At 42.4% G+C, this 25,355-nt stretch overlaps 1 protein-coding gene and 1 long non-coding RNA gene across 3 annotated transcripts; both read right to left on the bottom strand.

Annotated features, from left to right (window-relative positions):
• Positions 1-816: 816 nt before the first annotated feature.
• On the bottom strand, positions 817-16,043 carry COMP (cartilage oligomeric matrix protein). 2 transcript variants are annotated; one of them, XM_015886093.3, is made up of 19 exons: positions 15,767-16,043; positions 13,981-14,066; positions 11,467-11,518; positions 9,574-9,746; positions 8,270-8,407; positions 7,391-7,468; positions 7,082-7,240; positions 6,419-6,523; positions 6,154-6,261; positions 5,873-6,032; positions 4,568-4,686; positions 4,100-4,152; positions 3,465-3,658; positions 2,880-3,058; positions 2,607-2,655; positions 2,174-2,370; positions 1,865-2,037; positions 1,566-1,705; positions 817-1,392 (listed from the first exon to the last, which is right to left on the bottom strand). In XM_015886093.3, exons 1-19 carry the CDS (start codon positions 15,840-15,842, stop codon positions 1,346-1,348), a joined length of 2,286 nt encoding a protein of 761 aa, XP_015741579.2. In that variant the 5' UTR covers positions 15,843-16,043; the 3' UTR covers positions 817-1,345. The 2 variants fall into 2 exon arrangements, with proteins under 2 accessions (XP_015741579.2, XP_085373926.1); XM_085517800.1 differs by lacking the exon at positions 15,767-16,043 and adding an exon at positions 14,175-14,247.
• On the bottom strand, positions 15,893-23,683 carry LOC146758163 (uncharacterized). The gene is made up of 4 exons (XR_014935077.1): positions 23,544-23,683; positions 20,266-20,386; positions 19,950-19,997; positions 15,893-16,016 (listed from the first exon to the last, which is right to left on the bottom strand). It is a non-coding gene; the product is annotated as an uncharacterized LOC146758163 (long non-coding RNA).
• Positions 23,684-25,355: the final 1,672 nt, after the last annotated feature.

The raw sequence follows: 25,355 nt of genomic DNA, 5'->3' as shown, positions 1-25,355 counted from the left end.
TCCTTGAGCACTTGGAGCCATTCTGGATCAAAGTGATGGACTTTGAGCTGACTGGTTTGCATTCCTCCCTGCTGGAGCAAGAAAACTCAGTGGCTGCCTTGATGGCAACATAGAGATGGTGAATGGAGATGGCGAATGGAGATGGTGAATGGAGATGTCCTCAAAGCGCTGGGGAAGTTTTGTTCACACCGTGCTTGTTGGGTAACATTTAACATGAGCAGCGTTTACTACACAGCTTGCAAAAGTGCACTGAAGTGTTCAGCAGGAGCTGCCTTTCTGATGAAAGCATGGGCAGGTTTCAGTATAATTAGTGTGAGCTGATTGCCTGAAACACCTCGTCAACCTGGGCTTGTGTTCTTTTGGACAGACTGGAGTGCTGGTAGGTAACTTAGCTGGAGGCTGGGGATCACAGAACTGCAGGACTTAAGACTTTCCAGGTTAGCAGCTACAGAAGCCCTTTGTGAGTGTCCGCTGTACCCAGCCCAAGGGAGCACCTCCTAATAGCAATGGCTTCAATTTTCCCTTGTCCTCAGCTATTTCTTGGTGTGCTGGCATGGTGTCATAACACAAACCAAGGGCAAAGCCTTTGCTTAACATCCTGACTCTTAACCTGCAAGAAGGAGGTAGGATGGTTTAGCTAGAGGAAGCCTCTTGAATGGAAAAACTCTCCCTGGTTATTCATACTGCTACCAGGATCATTAGTTCAGCTGAGGACCTCAGCCATCCTCCTGCATTCAGCTTTTGAGGGTTTCATTCTTACACATCAATACCAGCAAAGTTTTAGAAGAGGAAAAAAGCAACATGCATATGACCAAGGAGAAGTCCATCAGAGCATTTATTATCCAACATTCCAGAACAAAGATATTCTTCCTAAAGTGCTTTTTTTTTTCCTTTTTAATACTTTGTGAGCAACTTTGGACATAGGCTGCTTTCTGTGTCCCTTTCAGACTCGTGCTGGGTTTGCTTTAGTAGGCCTTGAGAAAGATAACATTTACATTTGAGAGCCTTTTGAGTAGGGAAAAAAGTCCTTGGGGGATCATCCACACTAATCCTAGTCAAACAATCCAGCTACTGCAGTAGCTTCTCAGCACATCTTTCTCCATGTAGTGTAGAGAACAGCAGCACAGGCTGCTATGCACACTTGCTGTCTGTGCTTCTGCTGTTCCAAAAGGATTTCGTAGCATTTACAGAGAAGTTGCTGTTGTAGAAAACATGGCAGGTAGTGCAGTGACACTTGGTGCTGTGCAGAGTGCAGTGGTATATTACTTACAGTATGCCAGAGGCAACAGTGGGGAGGCTGAGCACTTTTTTATAAGCAAATTTTGTTGGACATTTAAAACTCGGGTTAGTCTTGCTGGACTCTAAATGTTTCATAGTCTTCTGGAATAGTATCTGAGGAGATAAAAGTGAATATAAATTAGAAGTGGGAATGAGACGTAGAATTAAGCTGCTGCTTGATATCCCTTCCCAGCTGTATCTGTATCTGTGGGCTGTCCAAGAACAGATTAACTTCTTCAAGCAAAACAGCAGCAACTTCTGCGTTTTAACCTCCAAAATGAACTCACCATTGCAGCGGTAACGAAGATTTGACCAAATGATGTTTTCTTGGGAGAAGCAGAAGACTCCCAGGCGCCCTCCTCGCATGGTTGTATCAAGGACAACTCCAGTGTCTGCTACAACCTCGGGGCCTTCATAGAAGCGAGCTCTAGAAGAGTACAAGCGTGTTGGATGTGGCCAAGAGATCGACATGCTCATAGAAATGGTTCCACAGTTCCTCCTCTTTACCATAGAACCGCACTAGAGATGCTTTCTTTTTGTGCTGAACTTCTGCTCAGCCATACAAAGGAAGCTGTAAAGCTCTTACCTGATGTATCCAACCTGAGGCCGATGTTGCAGGAACCAGCGGTAGGATGTCTTGTCCTTCCAGCCAGAGTTGCGAGGGTCCTTCCACAGCAGTTTGACTTGGTCTGTGGTGTCTCCAGTGTGCCAGAGAGAATTGCGCAGATATTCACCTGGGCCTGTTTTAGATTTCACTGCCTAAAGTGGAGAAAAATGGCAAAATGTGTGGACAAAGCTGACTGACCACAGCTGCTTCCCCACTGCGTGCAACAAAGCAGCACAGCTAAGAAAGACCAGAATCCATTACTGACTTCTTTTTCAGTGCTTTCTTTACCTTCAGTTGAATACCGGGTTCTGCGACGGCTCGGAAGGGGTTTGCCTGCCAGTATGTCTGTTCCATCTGCTTCCACATGACAACGTAAAAGCTGGAACTGTCCTGGTAGCCAAATATGAAGCCAGCATAATCATCATCTGTGGCAGTGTTGACATGGAATGTGCCTTCAAAGTCCACTCCATTGAATGCTGTATAACCTGTAGTTAGTAGAAAAAGAAACACTTTGCTTTCTGAGGTATAACGTTGATCCGTTTCTTCCCAGATTCAGATGGGGATGGTCGACCTTACTAAGCTAAATCTGAAGACTCTGCTTACTACAAACAATATTTTCGAGGAGGTAGATGGAATCGTTTTGCATTACCTGAAATAATTCTTAAAGCTGCACTGGGAAGTACACAATAATTTCTTAATAGGATAAAAATAAGTGCCTCACCTACAGCCAAGCCAGGATCGCTGTTCATGGTTTGGACAATTTCCATGCCCTGTGAAAGATGAGCATTGTTTAATTAGTATCTCCAACCCAAGTGTGCTGGCTTTCCTCTTGTTATAAGAGCAGAGAGGTACACCAGAAGTGAGCTTCTATCTAGGACCAGGGCATTATTGAACAGCAGCAATAAGCCTGAAGGCTTTCAATGAAAACTGCATCCAATTTCATACGGGCTTTCTACCACCATAGTTGTCATCAAGTTCTGGAGTAGCATCCTACCTGGTTAAGGACAATCCAGTTGGGGTCAATCTGTGCATCACCCTCAGGGTCCAACACAACTGTCTGGAAAGCCCTGAAGTCTGTTAACGTCACTTCTGCGTTCTCTGGGCACACATCAATTCTGTCAATCACCATGTCTCTGTCAAAGTCCTCTTCACAAAGATTTCCTACACCATCACCTGAGAGACAACAAAACAAGCAAGCTTTCAATTTCCCCTACCCTTTGCAGCTAAGTTTTACTCAGCTAGCTTTTGCCTAGCACAGCTTAAAGCAGACACATCAATACAAGGATAAGAGATGTTCAGAGCATTGCTGCACTCTTCCTTTTTGTCAGTAGCAAAGAAATCCTGATGCTTTATCTCCTGCTTGTAGGAATGCTGTGAATAGAAGCAGCACCTCACACTGTAGGTACTTCTGGAAGTTATTACCAGGGTTATTGGTGATCTGAAAATGATGTAGAGCTGTCTCAGGTCAGTACAGAGGAGGTCTCTTACTTCCTGCCCATCTGAAGGTCAAATTCCTACAGATTAGCCACTAGGAATGGAGAACCCTGAAGCAGAGCTGATGTGAATACATTTCCCTTACCATCCGAATCTTCTTGGCCAGGGTTAGGGACAAGCCGACAGTTGTCAGGGCCTGGAGGTTTTTCATCTGGAATCCCATCATTGTCATCATCATCATCACATTCATCTCCCAGTCCATCGTTGTCTGTGTCCACCTGGGAGCTGTTAGGCACTGTTGGGCAGTTATCCCTTGTATCTTGGTGGCCATCACCATCACTGGTGGAGAAAATGCATTATACAGGTAAAAATCATCCACTTACTTTCTTTTCCCCCACAAAAAAAAGCTTGCATGACCTTTCTAGCAGCTGGAGTTCTCTACAAGAACAGGAGTAGTTGCTGATTTTGGCTTGTTAATATCTTTGAGCTATTAGTTACACAAATAAAGAGATCAGAAATGTTCCAGCTGTCGTCCATGAACAAATCTGTGGGGACAGCTAATGAAAAGCAAGCCTGATGTCTGCAAGATTACAGCTGCTGGGCCTTGGGCTATACTCCCAGGAGCAAGTTTTCTGAAGTCAGAAGAAAATTCCACCTCCCTTGTTTGAATTAAAAGACATAAATTAAGGCCAGGCTGACTTGTCATGGTTATGGACGCATGCCATCCATGCCCATGTCCCCAGAATTCCATATAACCCAAGCATAATATTTGCATCTTACCTGTCCTGGTTGGTGTCACAGACGTCTCCCACTAGATCATGATCAGTATCTTTCTAGGAAAATAAAGCAAGAATAATTCAAGCACAGGTCAGTGGGAGAACTGGGCATTAAAGGAGAAACAAGAGAGGTGCTGGCACTGCCATTCAGATTGGAAACAGAGCTGACAACAGTGAGAGAGTTCCTACACATTGTCCTGGTGAATTAGAGTATCTGTCTTTCCAAACCCAGATGAACAGGGCAGTAAGAGAGAAAACCAGAGAGCACAGCTGCTTCTCTGACTTGTCCCCCTACACAATGGGACAATTTGCCCTTCAGGGACTGACTGTTTGCACTGCAGGACTGCGGTTAAAATCCACGAGTGGAAATCTCAGTGATATCAGGTATCTACTTCAGGCAGACGATGTAGGGAACTGAGTTGAGTGAGAAAGAGAGAGCTGTAACACTGCAAAAGTGGAAGTGCTTTCTTACCTGGTCTGGGTTACTGACTGTCGGGCAGCTGTCGCACTTATCTCCTACTCCATCACCATCACTATCTTTTTGATCTGGGTTAGGAACTCTTTTACAGTTGTCCGCTGGATTTTTGATCCCTGTAAAACACGCAGAGAACCCATCAAGCCAACAGGGCTATTTCAGTATACGCAGCAAAATCTCTTTTAGATGTAAGAGATGACAAAAATCTAGGACAATTGAATCTGTGCAATAAGGCAACAGTTTTGGCTTTAGTGCACAAATCGCGCATTACATCCTAATAGCTATGGAGGACGGATGGCATCATCAGCAACTGATCTTGAAACATACTCATCCATACATGAACCTGAGAGGAAATGTCCTTAACTGCATTCCTTGGGAAGAGCTGAGGAACTCAGGAATGTGACTCCAACCTGGAGCCATATCTATGCAGGAATGAGTGGCCAAGAGGATGACGATGGAGCTGTCTGCGGTTCCCTAAACTATGACAGATTCTTTTTCCTCTAAACTAGACGTCTACATAATTAAAAAATAAGTCCAAGTGAATCTTGGCTATTTGACGTGGAAGATTTAGACAGTGTCTTTTCAAGGCCTGAGACAGGAAAGGAACAATCTAATTGGCAAGCTGAATGACTTCACATCCCACTTCTCTGCGTTTACCTACTACACCAGCAAATCATGCCAGGAGGGAGCTACTTGGCAGGAAGCAGTAAGACCCAAACAGCACTAGATGCACTGGAAATAATCTGTAAATAAATATGTATGTTTCAGGCCAGCAGCACTTGTGATTTTTGGCTTTTGAAAGCAGGCTTTGTGCAAATACAGCATCACCAGCTCACAGACTGTTTCTAAAGCCAGCCAGTGGTGGTGTTTTTTCTCCCAGAACACAGCCCTGACACATACTGCACTGAGCCAGCAGCTTCTAACAACTTGGATATCCCTACATTTCTTCACAAGTTGAAATCACAGCACAAAGTACTGTCCTTTTCTGGGCTGACATCAGTTGGTGTCATACATCTTTCTGAAGCCTGAAACAAGTTTCACTTTAACTGCGTACAATAAAAGTGCTATGAAAAATTGTTAGCACCACCCTGAAAATAGATCTTTAACCCCTGTGAGAAGTGAACTCTGAAGGATACTGGCTTGACTGCTCATCTGGACATTTTAAAAACAGAAGTGTCCTTCATTCCAGCAGAAATAAGTTCTCTTGCATAGCATAAGCCTCTGATCCTGTTACGAGGATCTATAGCTTCATGCTGACCAGCTGTCTTGTTCCTACATTGGTACAGCTGCAGCTGCTCTTACCATCTCCGTCTATGTCATCGTCACACTCATCTCCTTTCCCATCACCATCAATGTCCCGTTGGTCATCGTTCTTCACTTGGCGACAGTTATCACAGGCATCACCAAAGTTATCCTTGTCTGCATTGCGCTGGTCTGCGTTGCGTGTGTACACGCAGTTGTCCTGCAGGAGAGAGGGGTTTGCTCTGAGGGCTCTCTGTATTCACATTAAAGTTGCAGGCAATTTGCTTTGCAGGAGCTCTCAGTACATTTAAGTATGACAGGGTAAGCTGTAGAATTCAAACCTCAGCATTTAATATCCCATCTCCATCGGCATCATCATCACAAGCATCTCCAATTCCATCCCTGTCTGCATCCTCCTGGCCAGAGTTGGGGACAGTCATGCAGTTATCCTGAAAGGGAAAGAAGGATGAAGTGGCAGGGCATGCAGGCAAGCTGTGCATATCAAAGGCAGGGTGAGGCCTGCCCTCAAATCAGAACCACCCATTTCTGGCTGAGAATTCCTATCATGGACTGTTTCTAACTAAATATGTGAGAACTGCATCATACCTTGCGGCACTTCTTGTCAGAGCAGCGCAGCTTCTCATCAGGGACTCCATCAATGTCTGTATCCTTCCCACAGACGTAGCCGTTCCCTGCCCACCCCACAAGGCACTGGAAGAGAGCAGATAAATGAAGAGAGGCTGCTGGTGGGGGTAGTGCCCCCAAAACTGAAGGCTTTACATGAGAACCTGCAGAAAACACTGCAAGTCCAGGCACACAAAGCTCTACAAGTGAAATGTCATGTGAAAGAGGCACTGCAGCTACAGATAGCATTTCTAAGTAGTTCAAATACAAACTCCCTGCTTATTTCTAGGATCATAAAGACAGATGCATCAGCAGAACTTTGGTCCAGGAGATTGATTGAATGGCTTGTCTGCTTTTCCAGCTGCAAGTAACGCTCCAGGACTTAAGGTTAATTAGTGCTTTAGACAACAAGAAAACACAAACCACCCCAAACTGACAGCACAGAGAATCTGAGTTGTCAGGAGCAGCCCATTTCCCCTAAGATCAACAAGAGAGACTGCCCATAGCTCAGGTGTTAGCAGGAAGCAAATCTGAGCCGACGAGGCATGCTCTCCAGGAGAGGGCAGTGGCAGACCCAGGAGAGCAAGCACAGTGTATGAGAAATGGCAGTGAGCAGTGAGCAGGGCAGGGAGGACTCGGCCTTACCGCACAGGAGATGGACCCATCCCGCTCCACGATGCACTGTGCTTTCTCGTGGCATGGGCTGACTTCGCCGTTAGGGCAGAGTCTCCCTGTCTGGCTCCTGCAGCCAGTGATTTGATCCCCAACATAGCCAGGTTTACAAGCTCCGCACTTGTAGGATCCCTGAGAGAAAAAGCAATAGGGAATTAACCATAACGTGAGTCTGGACAAACCTTTCCTGTAACCTCTCCTCAGCAGCTGGACTGCCACAGTAATAGAGGCCCCAGAGCCTGGGGAAGGGGGATTTATGGGAGGCTTTCCCATAATACTTACCCGTGTATTGATACAGATGGAATTTGGAACACAATTTCTGGCAGCACCTGTCTCACATTCATTGATGTCAGTGCAAACCTACCCAGGAAGAACAAAACAGACATCAAGTTCACTCTTAAGCAGATATGAAGGCAGACTGCAGAATGAGGACATCACTAGATGAAGAAACAAAGCTCCCAACACATCTTACTAGGACTGAGAGCTCAAAGCTTTTCTTGAGACAAGACTGAGCCAGGTCCCAGAAACATTCCTGACCCCAGGCAAGGTGTCCACCCTCTAGAGAGTCACCAGAGATTGTAGCCTGGTGAAATAGCTTAGCTCTGAGCTGAGCTGTCAGTGTATCTGCTTACTGTAAAAGGATAGAAGAGAGTAAGTGGAGCAAGAAGGTCAAAGTCTGCATCCTATATCCAGCTAGCAGCTCTCTAAATAATGCATGCCATTCTTGCTTTTGTCAATATATTCTTATATACCATGGTAAGACCAGGTGTTATTTTTTGTTTGTTATTTGAATTGTAATCTGTCAGTATCTGTCTGTAGGAGGAGGAGCTGGGTACCAACCAGCTGCATTAACTCTTCTGTGTCCTGGTATGAGGGATTCCTCAGGCCAGATTCACAGCCTCAAATCTTGTCACAGATATTGCATTCTGACCAGCATAAATTCAGCAGCATTAAGATTTTAGAGTGGAGTGCTTTGCTGCTGATGTGCTAGGATGGCCTTGGCAACTTCTTCCTGTCGCTGCATCAACCTTACCACCAATATGACACAATTATCTTGTAGTTCCCTCCGATTTCTTTGAGGGCTCCAAGACCCTTGAATTAATTACAGTAAAAGGGGGGAAAGAGTCAGTGGCTTCTGAAGGAGGAGTTTCTGTGCCTTACCTGTTTGTTGGCCCTGGCATAAGCTAGTCCAACCCCTTCCACCATTTGCCCAGTGAAGCCAGGAGGGCAGGGATCACAACGGAAGCCAGGAGAGGTGTTAATGCACTGGACCTTTGGGAAGCAGGGGTTTGCACTGCACTGTAAACAAGAAAGAAGTTGTACAGAACTGTGAGGCAGGCTCGCTCGGGGCCAGTTGTGAAGGCAGTTCCCAATGCAGGCAGGCCTGGCTGGGTAAGATCCAGCTATTGTGCTTTTATTTTCTAAAGAACAAAACAAAAATGCATAGAAGTTGCTGGCTTTCCTTACAAGTGGAAAATGCAGCTTCCCAGACTCAGTTGTTCTCCCAAGTTACAGTATGTGCAGACAAGTCAAACAAATAAAATTTCAAGACTAATTCTTTGTAGGTGACATCAATTGCCCAGGCAAAATGCTGGCTTCACTTCACACTTTTCTTCCTGGCAGTCTCTGAATCCATAGAACTGGGTTAATTTCTTAAAACTGGGTTTTGAAAAACAACAACAGTTGTTTGTTTACTACTCTGGGAAGCAATTTTCCTTCCAGAGTTGATATTGCTGCTTGCTTTAATTCCTCCAGCACTTTATTATTTTCACTGAATTCTTACGCCCTGTGCTAGAAGATGCTTTCCCATTAATACAGTACTTTCCACATTGCTGGACTAATAGGGGAGAATAAGACTACGACTTGGGAACCACAGAACTAAGGAATCTTATGGGCACAGAAAACTAATGGCTGAGTAAAGCTTTGAATACAGACAAAATAAACATGATTAAATACCACACTTGATATAAAAGAAGAAAAAAGTCGAACAATATCTGCCTAGGAAGGTTTAATTTCAAGGCAGAAATGAAGCAATACATGCGGCGTGCTAAGATTTACTGTATAAAGGAGTACTTGGGTAGCATTTGATTCTGTTCCACACATAATAAATCTTATCTCTAACAACTCATCAGCCACTAGCTCAAAAGATTTTAAGGCCAAAGGAGATGTTTCTAGTATTCATAACTCACCTTTCTGCAACCAAAAGATTAATTTTATTTGAGTCTGTCTTTTCTAGAAATAAATGCCTTGCTGTACTGGATATATAACCAACATGGAGCACAGATAGAGGCAGGGTGAGGATCAGACTTTGTTCCATTGAAGTGATGTTTCTGCTGAACTGAAATGATGTTTCTGCTCCTAAGGGAACTGCAAGACTTTTCTTTACAGCCACAAGATGAACTTGCAACACTTCAAGCAAAGTGAGACCTTTTTGTAACTGCCAGCCCATCCTCCTTGTTTCTTACCTCATTGATATCTGTGCACTGGGACCCATTCCCTGAATAACCTGGGGGACAGGGTCCGCAGCGGAAGCCAGTGCTGGTCTCAGTGCAGGGCACTCCAGGAAAGCAGGGGTTTGGGACACATCTGTTAAACTGTGTCACAGTGATGACAGGGCCCGTCACTTCAGTGTGTATGCCTGGAGGACAAAAAGAAGTCTAAGGAAGGAGTTATCTTTGCTAGACCCTATCCAAAGCTGGTCCCGTTGTCTCAGGAGATGTCCTGTGGATGAGACACTGAAATTCCCTTGTAGCTTTTTAAGAGTTAAGCAGCTGTAGCTCTGCTTTGCAAATAGAGAAAAAGGAAGCCAGAAGCAGCAGCTGGACTGATCTCTGAGTCAGAGCAGACCAAAATAAATAAATTAATCCAGAAGTCTTCGCTCCTATTCCAAAACTCCCGTCGTGCTGCCCTCCTTTTGCTGTAATGCCCTTGCTCTTGGAGTTCCGCAGAGAACAGTACTCCCCTCGGTCCCTCTACATCTACATCCCACTGGAAGCACAGACCCAGACACCTGGCTAAAGCACAACCCACACAGCAAAGGCTGAAGTCTGGGAAGTGCTGCAGAGGGCTGGAAGCCAAAACTTCACTGTAGGCTAACTCAGGACTGTGAATAAACTTTCTAGAAGCTGGAGTTGTCACTGATCTCCCACATTCACTGCCATAGGGGACATTTTCCTCCTGCTTTCTCGAGCTTAATAGCCCAGTTTTAATAATCTGAAACAAACAAACAAAAAACCCAGCGTTATATTAGCACCAATAAAATCTTCACTAAAACAGAAACTTCTCCTTCTGGGAAATAGTAAGAGAAGCACATATAACTGCTCTGAGCCACATCGTTCAATGCATGATGAAAAGAGGCTCCAGTTCTATAGCAAGGAGTATAGGGAAGAACACACATACAGCACAAAACCAAGTGGGGAAGTCAAGAGATCAAGTAACAGAGAAAGTTCAAGACAGTTTTATGAGCGAGTTACTAAAAGAACTGGTGTGGATGAATGTATTTCTGCACTACAGGTCCCAGAAGCTTTGGTTAATCTCTTTTCCAGCAAAAGCACAATCTCTCCAAGTGTAGAAACAGTTATTGCTCCGCCCTTCAAATGTACTGGCAAATAATAGAGCATCTCCACCAACCATGCTTTCTGAAAGTCAGATATATTGGAAATAAGTTCCAGTCCAGAAAAACCATTTAGTGAGGAACAGAGGGCAAGATGTACATGGGAGAATTTATGACCCTGTTTCCCGAATCCTCTGTAAACACCCTTTTTGCTTGGAAGGTGACAACGTTAGATGGAACGAGTAGCAGAGCAATGCCTCTTGGGGGTGATGTTCTCTTCCACTCTCAGCTCAAGAGTAGCCAACTATATCCCACAGGACGGCCGGTGTGCATTCCCAGGCAATCCTAACATAGGCCACGGGCTGGGTTATTAAGAAATATGGTTGGGCAGCTTTTTGCACTAGAACACAGCTACCCTGAGAAGCACAGCATTGAATGTCACGAAACCGTTAATAAAGTTTATTTTAGAAGCTGTGGACATGAGCAAATGCAGAAGATTTGCTGGAAAGATATGAGATCTTTAATGCTACTTCTGCACTCCATGCTCAGCAAAGGGGTTATAACTTCAATTGCCAAGGAAGCATGAGAACAGCATGGAGTGCTGGTCCATGCGTGCAGAATGCCATGGGGGGAAAAAAAGCATCACTAACACCAAGTATTACTCTCTGACACTCAGTGTAGCTGAGAAACAAGCTAATTCCTTAGGGCAGATGGTCACATATGGTGTTTTACTACTTGTTTGGACACAAAGGTATGAAGCACGTGGAGGAAGCAGCTGAATATAGGGCTCAACACAGTAACTCACCACAGGCATCACACTCCATGACTGTGTTCTTCAGGAATGTTATCTCCTTAATCTAGAAGAAAACAAGAATCACCACTTGGCCAAAGGCTGAGTTTTGCTGCCACGCAAGCTAATGGTCCCACTGCCAGAAAACAGGGTGCCTGAGAGTGCACAGCTACTTGCAAACAAATTAACTCTTACCCCTAAGTCTGTGCTGTAGACATTGTGGAAGCTGAGGTGGCTTGTTCTCCTTGCTGTAAGTCAAACCCTACTGGAGTATTCCTACAGGTTAACTAGGTAATACTATTCTATTACAGATGCTGAAAACACTCAAAACACACAAAAAAAGTGCCATGGACAGACAGGAGTCTACTTTATTTGTGTCTTCTCTAGAAGATGCTGAATTAACAGTTCTAGAGAAGCCTGAGTTATTTAGGACTAGAATGAATGGCCTCCAGTTCTGCCAGGGGAGATTCAGGTTGGATGTTAGGAAAAATTTCTTCTCCAAAAGAGAGGTCGGGCTCTGGAATGGGCTGCCCAGGGAATTGGTTGAGTGATGGTGATCCCCGAAGGTATTCAAGAAGCATTTAGATGTGGTACTGAGGGACAAAGTTTAATGGGGGAATATTGGTGGTAGGTGGACAGTTGGACTGGATGATCTTGGAGGTCTTTTTTTACCTTGGTTATTCTATGACTGTGTGATCTGCAGCTCAGATATTATATAGACAAGATCAGGAGAAGGTGCCACTTCTGCAAAAACACAGGTCAACTCTGACCTTGTTTGTACCATTTTTTGGCCCTAATGCCCTCACCATGGAGACATTTAGAATCTATTCACAAACACTCCTTATTCCAGACTCCCTCTGTTCTCCTCTAGGCTCCTATTCCTTCAAGCTTTCTTCAACAAAAGAGATAATCTGTCACACTGGCAGTGAAAAGATGCCATTGATATATGGGACAGGCAAAAATAAGTGCCAGTCTCAAGCTAAAATGTTCACGACTGTAACATCTTAGACATTCTAGCAGGCTTCTATCCTGAAAAAGCCTTATTGGCTATGAGCAGCCAGTGCTCAGGCACAGTGTGTGACCACTCTTACACGCCCCGTGGACTTCGTGTTTCCACTATTAAAGACATTTCACTTTGTACTTGGACAAACTCATCTGCTCGTGTCTCTCTGCCAGCTTCCACATATAGCAGCAAGATTTCATTCTCATTTTGGATTCTCTCTTTCCTCCAATGTGGTCCAGGGTTACGGATTTTGAACAGTTAATACAGAAGTGCATCTAACCCAAATCCCCAGAATATGTCCCATTAGGAGCGGGTGACAGAACACAAGAGGGGAGATGTTGGAGAGCTGCTAATGAATATCAGAGGTTCCTTTGTGCCTAGAATTCTTCAGCCTTTGGCTCAGGAGACAAGACATGGGCTTTTCTTATTACACCTTTTGCTGTCCTTACTGCCAACATCTCTAGATAATGAATCAAGAAAAAGTAAGTTTTAGAAAACCTTTGCACAAATTCAGGCTTTATGAACTGCCTCCTGGCTTTCCAGTGACGTATCTCAGTTTGTCTTCCGGGGAAGAGCTTTCTGGAAAGTGCCATTTAGAAAAAGGCCACGGATTAAAACAAACCCAACAACCAAAAAGAGTGAGAGAAAGAACAAATAGAAAATCTATATGGAGTGTAAGCACTAAGCTGGAAGGGAACACTGGAAATCATTGCTCCAGGCTGCCAGGAACCATGTCTGACCTGATTCCTAGTAAACACTGGGCATTTATGCAGAAGCCTGAAATTTGAGAGTAACTCAATGCAACAGATGTTTTTGCAGATTAAAGGCCGCCCAGTTTGGGCTGGCACACAGACTTGTCTGCCATTCCAATTAGCTGGCAGGCAGAAGCTGCTGCCCTCAGCTCCCAGAATGGATAAAGGAAGAACGGAACCTTTTTCTATACCTCAAAGAGTTGACCAGACAAACCACCACCTCCTCGTTAAAACGGGAAAGGATCTAAGCACCCAAGAAGTTCCACATTCCCTAAGAAAATACCAGAGCCAGAAAGGCTTAGGATTAAAACAACAAGAGGAAAGTGAATACAGAGCTTGTTTAGACTCCATTCAACTTTCCTTTCCAGGACCCTAATGGATGGCTGAAAGGTCTCTTCCACCTTCCAAGTTTGGATGTTACTGATTTCAAGTGCCCACAAAACCAAGGAAAAAGTGACTTGTTTTTCCAGTAAAATATACATCTACTGTGTGTCTCTATTTTTTATTTTTATGAGTTCATTCTCTGTGTATGCTGTTTTTCAGACAGCAGACATAGTTCCAAGCAGCAGAATCTGCAATCAGATGAATCTACTTTTTCTCAGAACAACAGACCTAATAGTGAGACCACCTCTTGACCCTGGTGTTCAGAGCAATAATTCTATTGCTTATTTCACCCAATGCTGGCCTCCTCATCCCAGAACTCAGCACTTAAGGCAGAAGATTCAGTGACTGACCCTGAGCACCAGACAAGGATTAGATCCCTTTCTCACTTACCTGCTGTTTCAACAGGTCTCGAACTTCCATTAGCACACGGTTAGTTTCTCTCATCTCTTCCAGCATTTCAGGCCCAACTTCAACTCCTATCAAAAACACAGGGGTTGGAAAAAACACAGAAGAGCTATTAGCATTACAAACCAATTGATATCATTAAGTCATATTTGATATTAAAGACACAGAATCCTCCACACCAGTTTCTCCTGGTTCCTAACTGGAAACTCGCTTGTGAGTAATAAAGACTTGCACATAGGCAAGGATTTGCTCTCGGCAGTGATAATCAGCCAAGCTTGTCACTCAGGTAACAGCTACCTCTCAGCAAACAAATCGTCCTGGCAGCCTGGCAGTTGTGGGAGCTGTTAATCTGGCATAGTCTGAGCAGTTCACACTTTGGAAGCCTCTGCTGCCAAAAGAAGCAAATTAATAATTCAGCGCTGTGAAAGTTACTATGAAGGGCACAGGTAAATCAAAGCTCTTTGCTGAGTCTATCCCAAATGTGCTGCCAAGCACTGAACGTGGAAAACTAGCACCTCAGCCTGTTCTCAAGGCTCAGACTTCTTGCTGTACAAAGCTGAGTTCATTTTGGGTAGTGGCAGTTTCAAAATGCTTTGCAGTGGCTTTGGGACACAAAAGGTACATCTGCATCCATGCATCAGTTTTCCTTCTCATGTGGTGGATTCTAGACTTGCCTCATCTATTGAGGCATGCTAAAAATCCAGTCTACACTCTTCATCTGAGCTCTGAAAGAATGAATGGAAGTCGCTTACTGTTTCTAAAAATATATATAAGAAAATATGAATAATTTAAAAACAAATGGACAGAAAGTTCAACTCTGGTATTCTCCCAACTGCCACAAGAAAGTACAGTCTCATTTCTCAAGGCTTTCCTAGATTAATTCATCTATTAACAGACATCGCACCCTGCCTACAGTGTAAGTAAATCTTTATGAAGACAGGAAGACATTTCTTGTTTTATTGAAAACAAGGAGCTTGCACATAATTGAACTTCAAAAAGGAGCTTTGAATAAGCTCTGTATCGGGGCTTCAGGCAGCTCTGTTATTTTTGTTATGGAAGAATTTTCCATTCCTAATAGCGAGATATATCTCAAAATAAGTGTTTGTTTTAAGTTTCAGATTCACAATAAGGAGTCAACCACTCAGGAGTGATTCCCAAACTAAATCTATGCACTTGCAGACATTTCTATTACCGTGCATCTTTCTCTATGGGCTCATTCTCTTCCCACCAGCACGTATTTGAATCTCTTGGTACAGTCCTTGAGGCTGAACGTCCCCTAACAGGCTGTTCAGAGAAGTGGAACTTCTGTAATGAAGCAAGCTGAACTAAGCATGGCTAAGCTCCTAGAAGTTAAGGCTTCTCTAAGCTCTAGGTGCACAAGCAGAGAGAATATCCAAGGTCCTGCTACAGGACATCCTGTATGGGCTATTTTCTTCATCACATACAAAATGCAGATTAATATAAAGTGTCTCTTGTAGAAATGTCATTATAGAACACAGTGTTGCCATTTGCCCCAAGGTAAATGCTTTCCTGAAAAATACTAATACACTAATCAGGCAGGAAAGGGGGGGGAAATTTAAGACTGAACATTTGCAGAGTTCAGCTTTGAGTTTCATACAAGACTACAAAATCCCTAAACACTGCTTGCAAGCTTCAGCAGACATAGCTGAAATGTTATCTTCTTGTTCATTCCTTGCTGCAAAACAGAATATTGAGAGCAGTCGAGAAAGCACAGCAGTACAAAAATATAGAGAAAATGGGAATTTCTTACCTGCTCTTCTCTGCTGACATGATGAAAAAGGACAGGAGAGGCAGAGGAGAAAAACAAAGGCTAGAGCTGAAATCATCTTTGAATCTCCACGCAGTGTGGATGTATGGGCTTCTCTTGCAACTACTTTTTAACCTGCAGGTTTGCCTCTGCTCCCCATTAGTATCTGTGGTTTCCTATTTATGAAGTTGCATTCCTTCCTCTGAAGTTCTTATTCTGATGCTGGACGACGGGTGGACGTCATTTCTGGCTGCTAGTCCACAGAGAACGCTACAAAAGTAAACAATATGAGAAACTCATCAGGAGAGTAGTTTAATTTTTTTTTTTTTTTTTTAGATCAGCTTGCACCAAAATAGGTCAGAAAATTCCAGAATTAAATGGATTTTTTTTGGATCGGGGTTTTTATTTCTTCTTCATGGACGCAGGATAGACGGATGATTCATATCCCTATCCCTCACAGATTTTCCTTCTGAAACTACTCACAACATCACAAAAGCTATGAGACATCTGGACCCCAGTGGAGTTTCACAAAAGGCTCTCGAAACACCCCAAGGCAGTTTTACCACTTGGGGTAGAATTATTGAGTCCAGCTCCATAGAGGGGCTATCACACCACTTTTAGTAAGGGATCTGGCAAATGGATCGATCATTAGAGGCTGACATTGTCTCATTCCCCCCCTACCCAGGCTTGTCTAAGGGAAGGATGCAATGCAGAGGTGACAGCATGAAAGGAAGGGAGACTGTGCTGCTTCTTGTCTGTGAAAGAATGAGTCTCAGTCCAGCACTTTCCCTCAGTCAGTCTAAATCCAGCACTTTCCACCAGAAGACACAGAGCAGATTGAGAAATCCATCCAGAGCAGCCAAAGAAAATTGGACCCCAAAAATCTTAAAGCTATTACGTGAAGGAAACTGCAAGTTAAACCATGGCCTGTAAAAAGGTGAGTCTGTAGAGCAGTGAAATTCCTGGTCACACATTCTCACTGTTTGATTATGAAATCTATTAGTGTGTTGATCATCCAAAATCCTCGGGGACACCACAGACGGGAAAGCCCCAGAAAACAGTAGTTCAGTCTTTACAGTGTTATAGAAGCAGAATATTTGGGTATTTACAGAAGGTTTTTGTCCTCGTTTTGGCCTCAGACCTCCCATATTCAGGAAAGGCTTCCCGTCCCTGTGGCTATGCACAGTTCTTGGAGGTAACTGTGTAGTCCTGTAGGCACAACTGAGCGTGCATGTTCAACACAGCATGCAAACAAGTGTTAGTTCTATACTACAAGAATGCTGCAGCAGACAGATTTCACATGTTCTCACACCAAATAAATGTATACTAAACGTTAATTTAGTTTGCTTACGTTACCCTAGGTATCATTCTGCTTGTCTGGAGCATGTCACCTCATGTTATACACAGCAAGTGACTTTTTGGTGCGAACCCAAAGATCAAATCAACCACGTAGGTTTATTTCTTGTGGTTTGTGTAGGAAAACAACAACAAAAAAGGAACCATTTAATGTGAGGCAAATAAAATATGAATGCATTTTCTGCTATCCAAGTGGAGTATTAATTACTTGATGGTATCAAGACATAGAACCAAACAAACCTACATTCAAAAAGCCTTAAACTCAGACACCTAATAAAAATGTTGCTTGAAAGCCCATTATCTAAATAACTGGATACTTCTACGTTTCTAAGCTTTCAGAGGCCAAAAAAAGGAAACCAATTTTTCAGCAGAGGTTGCGGGCTGCCTGAAAACAACCATTTTTAAGGCCATGTGAAGTTGGCTTGTATAACAATGTGACCCCCAGCCAGCAAGGGAGCAATGTTAGCATCCAGAAAGAGCTGTGGGAGACTGTCAAGAGGAGTCACGATTCTCCTGCACAGAGCTCAGCCTTTTTCTTAACACTTCCAGCTGCTCAGAATGACAAACCCTGTTGCAATACTATAAACTGGTGATCACGTTATGTGTAAAATTCACAAATTTTTAAGTTATGCCCATTATTTAGCATTCAAACTAACTCATCAAAGACAGAAATTAGAGTATTTTCTTTGGTTTTACTGTGGACTGAAGAAATTCAAATAATTGGCAGAAAAAGAAGAAAGCTCCCAAACTCTTCAAGTCAGCGTGAAGGATGGATGGTAAAAAGAGAATCTCACTCTTTCAAATACGCTGTATGGACAAGTTGCAAGTTAAAGGATTTAAAAGATTAAGGGCTACCAGCAGTGATGCCAGCTCTCTTCACAGGGAAGCAAAAGAGATCTTTGTCTACATGGACAATCTTCAAGCTCATCACCACCTGTTTTGCCTTCCAAAAGTCACTGATAATTAATTTGTTAGTGGAGGCTGGAGGGTAAACTGAACACACGAAACATGTTACCTCTATGTGACTCTGCTGATGTGTTACAGCACAAGAAACTGTTTGTATTTAGAAGCTGCAAGTCCTCAAGCTCAGTGACATCAGGAATATTCACTGCTGAGAAATGACATCCATTTTCCTCAGCAACAATTAGTGTGGGACAGTATGGTGACAAAATAGTGCTTATTGATCACTTATTCTAAATGAACGGAACTGAAGCATATTATATTTACATTAGGCTAATTATAAATGATGTCTTCTGGATGTGAAGGCAGCCATCAGTGTATCTTTACATTCTAAAAACCTGGAGTCATTTCTCTTTATTCTGCAAGAGATGCTGGGATCTTTTCTTTTCTCTAATGGTAGTAAAATAACTGCACAGAGAAAAATGCAGCTTCTTCACAGCTTTCTGAAGCTGACCAAGACATGTTGTCTCCACAAAATGAGGTCATTCCAACACTTATTTTCCTTGGACTCATTCTTCATCTTTCTATATTCAGATCTAAGTGCTGGAGATGCCATAAATCAATGCTGCAGTGCAGCTTAAACACACAATAGTAGATCAGAAAGTGTTGGGTCATGATGATGATTAATTCTGGATACCTCCTCCTGTTTTAAAAGGGCAAGTTAAAGAGTGGATGATGTACTTAAACTTATTATTATCTGATGGTGAAACATCTTCCAGATTTGCCAGTAAAATTTGTTCTTTTTAAGTATTATTGATAAAAATAAATTAATAAATCTGAGCAGTAAATGGTGTTTATCTGGGCTTTGGCATAACAGTATTTCTGCACTCTGCAGTGCCAGGTTAGTTACACCTTTTTGCCTGGCTGGAGTTGACATCACAAATGAAATGAGCACACAAACAAACAACAAAAAGAAAAGCTCATGCTAGTTTAAAGTTTAAATATTTTCCATCTCTGTGTTTTTAACAGATGTTTGCCAAGCAAAGAACAAAAGTCAGAAGGAAAAAGTTATTTTTCAGTCTTAAGGTCAAGTTCTAAAAATAAGTGAAAAACACCTCCGCTCTCCAAAATAGCATGCTAAGTGTTTTACAGTGGTTCTTATATATTTATGGCCACAAGAAACCAAATTATTCTAGAAGATAACCAGTAAGAATTTTAAGATAATATTTTCTACTTTCTGTAATGGGATCAATAGTATTGATCCCATTCTTGAGCCAGATTTCTCTACCCTGTTCTTAAATGTCTCCAGTGATTGGAGGCTCCACAACCAGCTCAGGAAGCCTCCCAATGCTTTATATTCCCATTGCTAGAAAACATTTCCAAGGGATGCTCTTTAGGCTTTTCTTATTCACCATGCACATGCAGAGTAGATCAGTACCTTCTTCAAAGAAGCATTATATATTAGAAGACATGCAGTTCAGTTCAGTAGTTTTACATGAGCCTGGTAACGTAGGTAGATTTCCAGCTTTCATACATCCACTATAGAAAGGCAGAGATAAAAAAAACAATGGTCATAGTCAATGCAGGCTGTCAACTGTAAGGTCTGAGTCTTCAAGTCTGAACTAAGTCACATCAGTCATAATTTCTATTAAATGCCACCATGAATAAAACTGTCAATGTCACGGAAGATGCATTCTCTGTTCTGGTGAACTGTGAGATTACGAATGAAGCTGAACCAACCTGACACATTCATTCAGTGCTCATTTCTATTTCATTCATGTGTAATAAGCCCAATATGTTAGAACTTCTCAGCATCTGTTTTGAATGCCATAGATGAACATTTGCAAATTCTAAAGACAGACATTGTGGAAAGGGTTGGACAGTGAAGTTTGATGCCCAGCAGTGAGCAGAATCATTAGTCTTGTCCTACCCTTCTGCTGAGTGTTTCCAGCCAAAACAAACTTCTATCTTCAGAAATCTGCAAAACATGATTTTATGGTTTGATTACGTACAAACAGTTATTTCATCTGTTGCTAAAACACAGTCTCAACAAACAGGATCCCTAAATGATTTATGTTTAGAACTATTTGTGGCCCCAAGGTAACAATGTTTAGGTAGGAACTAAGTAATGTAAATAACAACACCAGTGACTGAGGAAAGGCAGATTCACTATTTGACATCAACATCTACAGCAAAACAAATACTGTAAGAAAACTCCATCAGTCAGTACAGAGTAACAGCCTCACCTCCTCTCCATGTGCTTCATTCAGTGCAAGATGCAATAATCCATTCAAGGTCGTGCTCCATGACTTGTCTGAAGAGTTACAGCTTGCTGAAATCTGGTTTATGTCTCTTAGCTTCAAATATCTTAGGGAAGCAAAATACTGAAGGTCACCAAAGACTTTTTATAAGTACTTTTAATGTTTCTTTCAATTAATCAATGGTAAATTGCAATGACAGAAAACCAAGCCTGCAAAAATATAATAAATGGACATGGCTCCATTGTGCACTACGTTAGCTTCATCATTAATTCTCCTTGTTTTCCACTCTACTGATGGAATTTGAGTAATATCAGTGAAGTCATTTATACGAACTAAAAAAACAGTTACGCAATCTACTGTGGCTATAAGCAGAATGACATAACATTGGCCACAACCACAGAATCGAATCAATTCTCACCCTGTGACAGGGAAGTCCCCTGAGAGGAAGTCACCACATTACAGTACAGAAAGCAAGGCCATCCCTGAAGATCAGAGCTCAGAAGGGTCAACTTTCCTGCTTATTCCTGCAACACTATTAGGAATTTGATTTCTTTTATCCTTTCTGAATGCAAATCTGAGTTTTCAGGGGACATCACTTTCACCCTGAACAATTTCCTAAGAGTTTTAGAACGTGAGAAAACACCAACAACATGAAGATAGGGTACAGAAATAGCTGAAAATGGTTAATGAAAGCAAGCTGCAGAGATGACTTCCAACATCTGAGGGAGAACTCACACATAGAAAGCAGATGAGCTGAAAACACATTCCAACTCTTTGTTTTATCCTTAACTCTTAGTCCTCAACAAACACCAGAGGCAGAACCAGCATGAACGGACTCAGGGTTTTCCACCATTTTTGCTCTTAAATAGCCAATACAACAAGTGCTTCAGTCTTCATTGCCATGATATTCTTCTGAGGAAGACTGCTGCATTACTTGGTTACTGGTAGCTCCATCTGAGAACTCACCAGAAACAGTAGGAGATGAGGCCAGTGACAGGACTGGTGAAAAATCTATAAGGTAGGTCTGAGGTCTATGTGAAGAAAGGCTGAAATATGAGATCTTGAATGCAAAATCGCCCTGAGCATTGTTCCTCATTCAAAATACGGTCCAAAATGTTGTCATCTGCAGACAGATCACAGCACCATCAGATATTCTCCAATCCTGGGTCTCACACTGATAACCCCCTTCCAAAATACGTCAGACATGGTGTCATCATAGCGCTGTCTGAAAAGAACGAAACACCTGGAACTAAAACTCTCTTTACAAAACTGAGGGCAGGAGGCCAAGCAAATTGCTTTTGGAAACCCACAAATTTCATATTGGCCCTTATTCGGCTTCGTTATGCCTCGCATTTAAGCCTGCCAGAGACAAACTCTGACAAATCAGAAGGGCAAAGGACTGAAAAGCACAAGCACGTCCAGATTGGGAAGAGCTGTGTCCCATCTTTCCCTTCTCAAGCAGCTCGCTGTAACGAGGCTTACAGATGGGGGTGTAAATTGCTGCCAGAGCTCCTTCTCCTCACCGCCACCCTGCTCAAAACTATTCCCCAGCATATGTTGTAATCATGCACCCAGGAGGGTTGTTAAAACCTTACAGGAAACATCTCACATTTTTTCCTTTACTATTCATGCCATTTTCTATTATAGACAATAAAGACTTCTAACACTGGATTAAGCTCATCTGCAACAATGAGCTACTATTGCTTCAAGAGCCAGTGGGAGCTCAGACTCATTGAGGGAACTGGGAATAATTAAGTGAAAATAAAAGAAAAAAAAAAAAAAGAAGAACAAGAAGACTGAAGGCTGTTTTGACCAAGGGAGATGCAAACTGATGCGATGGTTAAGCCATCATGTCTCGCTGGAAATTATTGTTGGGAGTATCATTAATGCTTGGAGTATGTAGTTCTTGCAGTAAAACTCTTTTGGCTGTGGTCTCCCTTTTTGGGTTTTGCTACTAAAAGACACCTCCCAGAGTCATAATGACAATAACACAGTTTTCCTGATTGCTTTCACTCGTTGCTCGTATGTGCTCAGTCACTTCCAAAAACTCTCAGGGATGGCAAGCCTTAAAAACAAAAGCTCTTGTAAGCAGGCTGGTTTTTCCTTTCCCCTAAATGATGTATATAATCCATCTCCCTGGTCAAATCTTCCTATTGTGTAATCCAGGGGTCTTCAGCAATAGTATAAACAGGAATTGTCTCATTACTGAGGGGACTGGAAGTACTCAGTGCTCTGAGATCACACACGTAGGTGGGCAGACAGTATGTACACTTTTTAATAGCCCAGGGACCTGTCCTAGGGAGCAATGACTTGCTTTTGATCACCCTACCAAAACTAACTAATGTCTGGCATCAACCCCTTCACAGGCAGAATCCTCAACATGAGGGGCCCTGGAACTCTACCTTGATCTGATGCTAGAGCTGTCTACACATGATTAGTTCAGTAGCTACAGATAAATGCACATACTGTGTATGAATAACACTATTTCTGTATCATATACACAAGTATTACATAGATGGGAATTTGCTGTCCTCAGATCACTGCCTCCTAGCCACAAGCTGGCACACACTGTTAGCCCTTAGCCATGTAGCTTCAAAAAAAGACCAAGTTTCCATCGTGCCTTTCAGCAAGGAAGATCCCAAAGAGCTTGACAACTTATTCATACCTAATACCACCAGAACATAGACACCTTTGGGACGGAGAGCACAGCCAAATATATAACAGAGTGCAGAACAGCAGAATAAGAAAAAAACAGAGGAACATTTGGCTTGGGACTCCAGAGAAAACCACGCTTTTCAGAGAGAGAGCCAAGGAATGGTTAGCATCCGTTCACAGGAGACAGAGCTGTGCTTTCTGTGGTCTCATCCCAAAGACCCACAGAGAAAATTTGAACTTCACAGTTTATTCTGCCTCAGAAGTATGAAGTGGTAAGTTACCTTTTCCAACGCGCTGGACCTACTAACTGCAGACCACAAAGCTGTCCTTTCTGTGGACATCTCAAGGGAACATCAAAACCATTTTCATGCCAGAAGTTATATTAAGCAAACCTGTTCAAGCCTTCTGGATACAGGCAGTAAAAAGTTGTAGCTTTTTGCTAAGTGTTGATTTAAGATTAATGATAGCTCTCTTGACACTTCCACTTTCACTGACTGTAACAGGGGTCATTTTTTCTTCTTGTTTGCTTATTTTCATATAACCTCTCCATAGCAATTAGCTCTGCTGTTTACATTGTAAAAAAAATAACACCAAAAACAAGAACAAACCTCTGTCCATACATACAAATAACATCAAAAACCAGGAGGATGATATCCAGTGTGATTTAACAGCTGGAAATAAGCAAAGCAGTACCAAGCAATCAGGTCTTTTCAGGACACTGGTGATTAAAAGACCACTGTTATGGAACCCTGAAATAAATATAAACTGCAATCAGCTCTTGCAAGAAACATAAACTTTTTCAGCTGTGAAAATTAAGTTAACATCGTACACAGAGGAAGAAATCTTTGGTAGTCACCAAAGATTAATTGAATCACCCTTTCACCTTCACTGACAACAGGGATGCTGAAAGCAGTAGGTCAGAAGCCTGAGCATTGCTTCCTCCAAACTCAATTCTTCAAAACACCAGATGGTTCAGAGAAAGAGGAGAAAGAAGTTGATCATAAAATGTAACGCTCCTTGTTTCAGGAGGCGGATACACACTTAAGTTTGGTTTTGGTATGAATAGTTTAATACTTGCAAGGAGAAATCTGACCTTTTCTTACACAAGAGCAGTGTGGAAAAATAGCCTTTATGAATTACAGTGAGAATGCTTTCTTCAGTTGTCAAGGAATCAAGGTGAATGCAAGATCTATGGAGGGCATGAAGAGTAGAGAGATAAGAATAACCTGCAGATTGTCAAGGCTGTATTTAAAAGTGGCTTCTTTATTCATATGGAAAAATGAGAATCTTTAATATGAAAAAAGAATATGTGGTTATCATTATAGCAAAGCCTTAACTTAAAAAACAAACAAAGTAATTTTTTTCCTCTCATGATGGTGGTAAAGCAGAACATTGCCTCTCAATCTTTTTTGCTTATATCTCACTTCAACTGCTTAAATACTTCTGTTAGACTCTGAACAAATACAAATGAATCGTCTTCCTGGAAATTGCCTTTTATGCCCTCATTGCTTGCACCCAAAATCTTGACCACAAAAGAATGCCAGCTCCTCAAGGATAAGCAGATGACAAACCCAGTGCCTTCTAGACAGAGCCCATCACATCACAAGGCAGAACATTCTCCACACTGCTGTCCCCACTTCTAGTGTTTGCCTGACGTGTTCCACAGGCTTTCTGTCAAAGATAATTACAGCTGTCATATGTATGAATAGACAAAGATGTTCACAAGGCCCACGCTCTGGGGGTGGGGGAGGACAGGTATCGTCCTCAGAAGTAGGATCACTTTGTCTCCTTCAGAAGAGAGATCTCATACAATACGAAGATGAATTTTCAAACACAAATAATAGCATAGATCCAGGCAGCTGAGCTCTCATCATTTGGTTACATAACAGTGTTAAATACTCAGCAGTTCTCATGCAGAAGTATCTCTCCAGTCAGGCCCAAAAGCACACAGGTATGACTTAAGAACATGATCCAAATTGCAGCTTTCTCAGTGCTGAAGGGAATGCCTGTGTTACCTTGTCCAGACTACATAGGAAGTTATTAGCAGGTGCAAGTCAAGAGGATCAACTCAAGAAGCCTATCAGCCTTGAAGTGAACAGTTTGTGAAACATTTATGGAACGGCTTGTTTCATCATTATCACTGATTGTGGAGATAACGACTGGTTAAACACATGCTTTCCCTGCTATGCTACAGTGTCAGCCCACCTCACCATAGATCTCTTTTTCACAAGCCCTTTTTACTTTCATAAGCTTTGAGACATTGGAGATTACTGGCTTTATTTGAAATTTGTGTTCCTTTGTACATCATTTTGAAACTCAGAGGAAAATTCAGCATCATTCAGACTACGGTTTATTTTCACCCCTAGAGAAATGGAAAAATGGCATTCATGTACACAGGCTTAAAAAGCAGTGGGAAGCTC

Source organism: Coturnix japonica, chromosome 16 (genome assembly GCF_054131305.1).
Source record: "Coturnix japonica strain WE chromosome 16, WE-NBRP24, whole genome shotgun sequence".
Classification (NCBI taxonomy): Eukaryota; Metazoa; Chordata; class Aves; order Galliformes; family Phasianidae; genus Coturnix; species Coturnix japonica.
The sequence above is the reverse complement of the archived record's forward strand: the minus strand, read 5'-3'. Positions and strand labels throughout refer to the sequence as shown.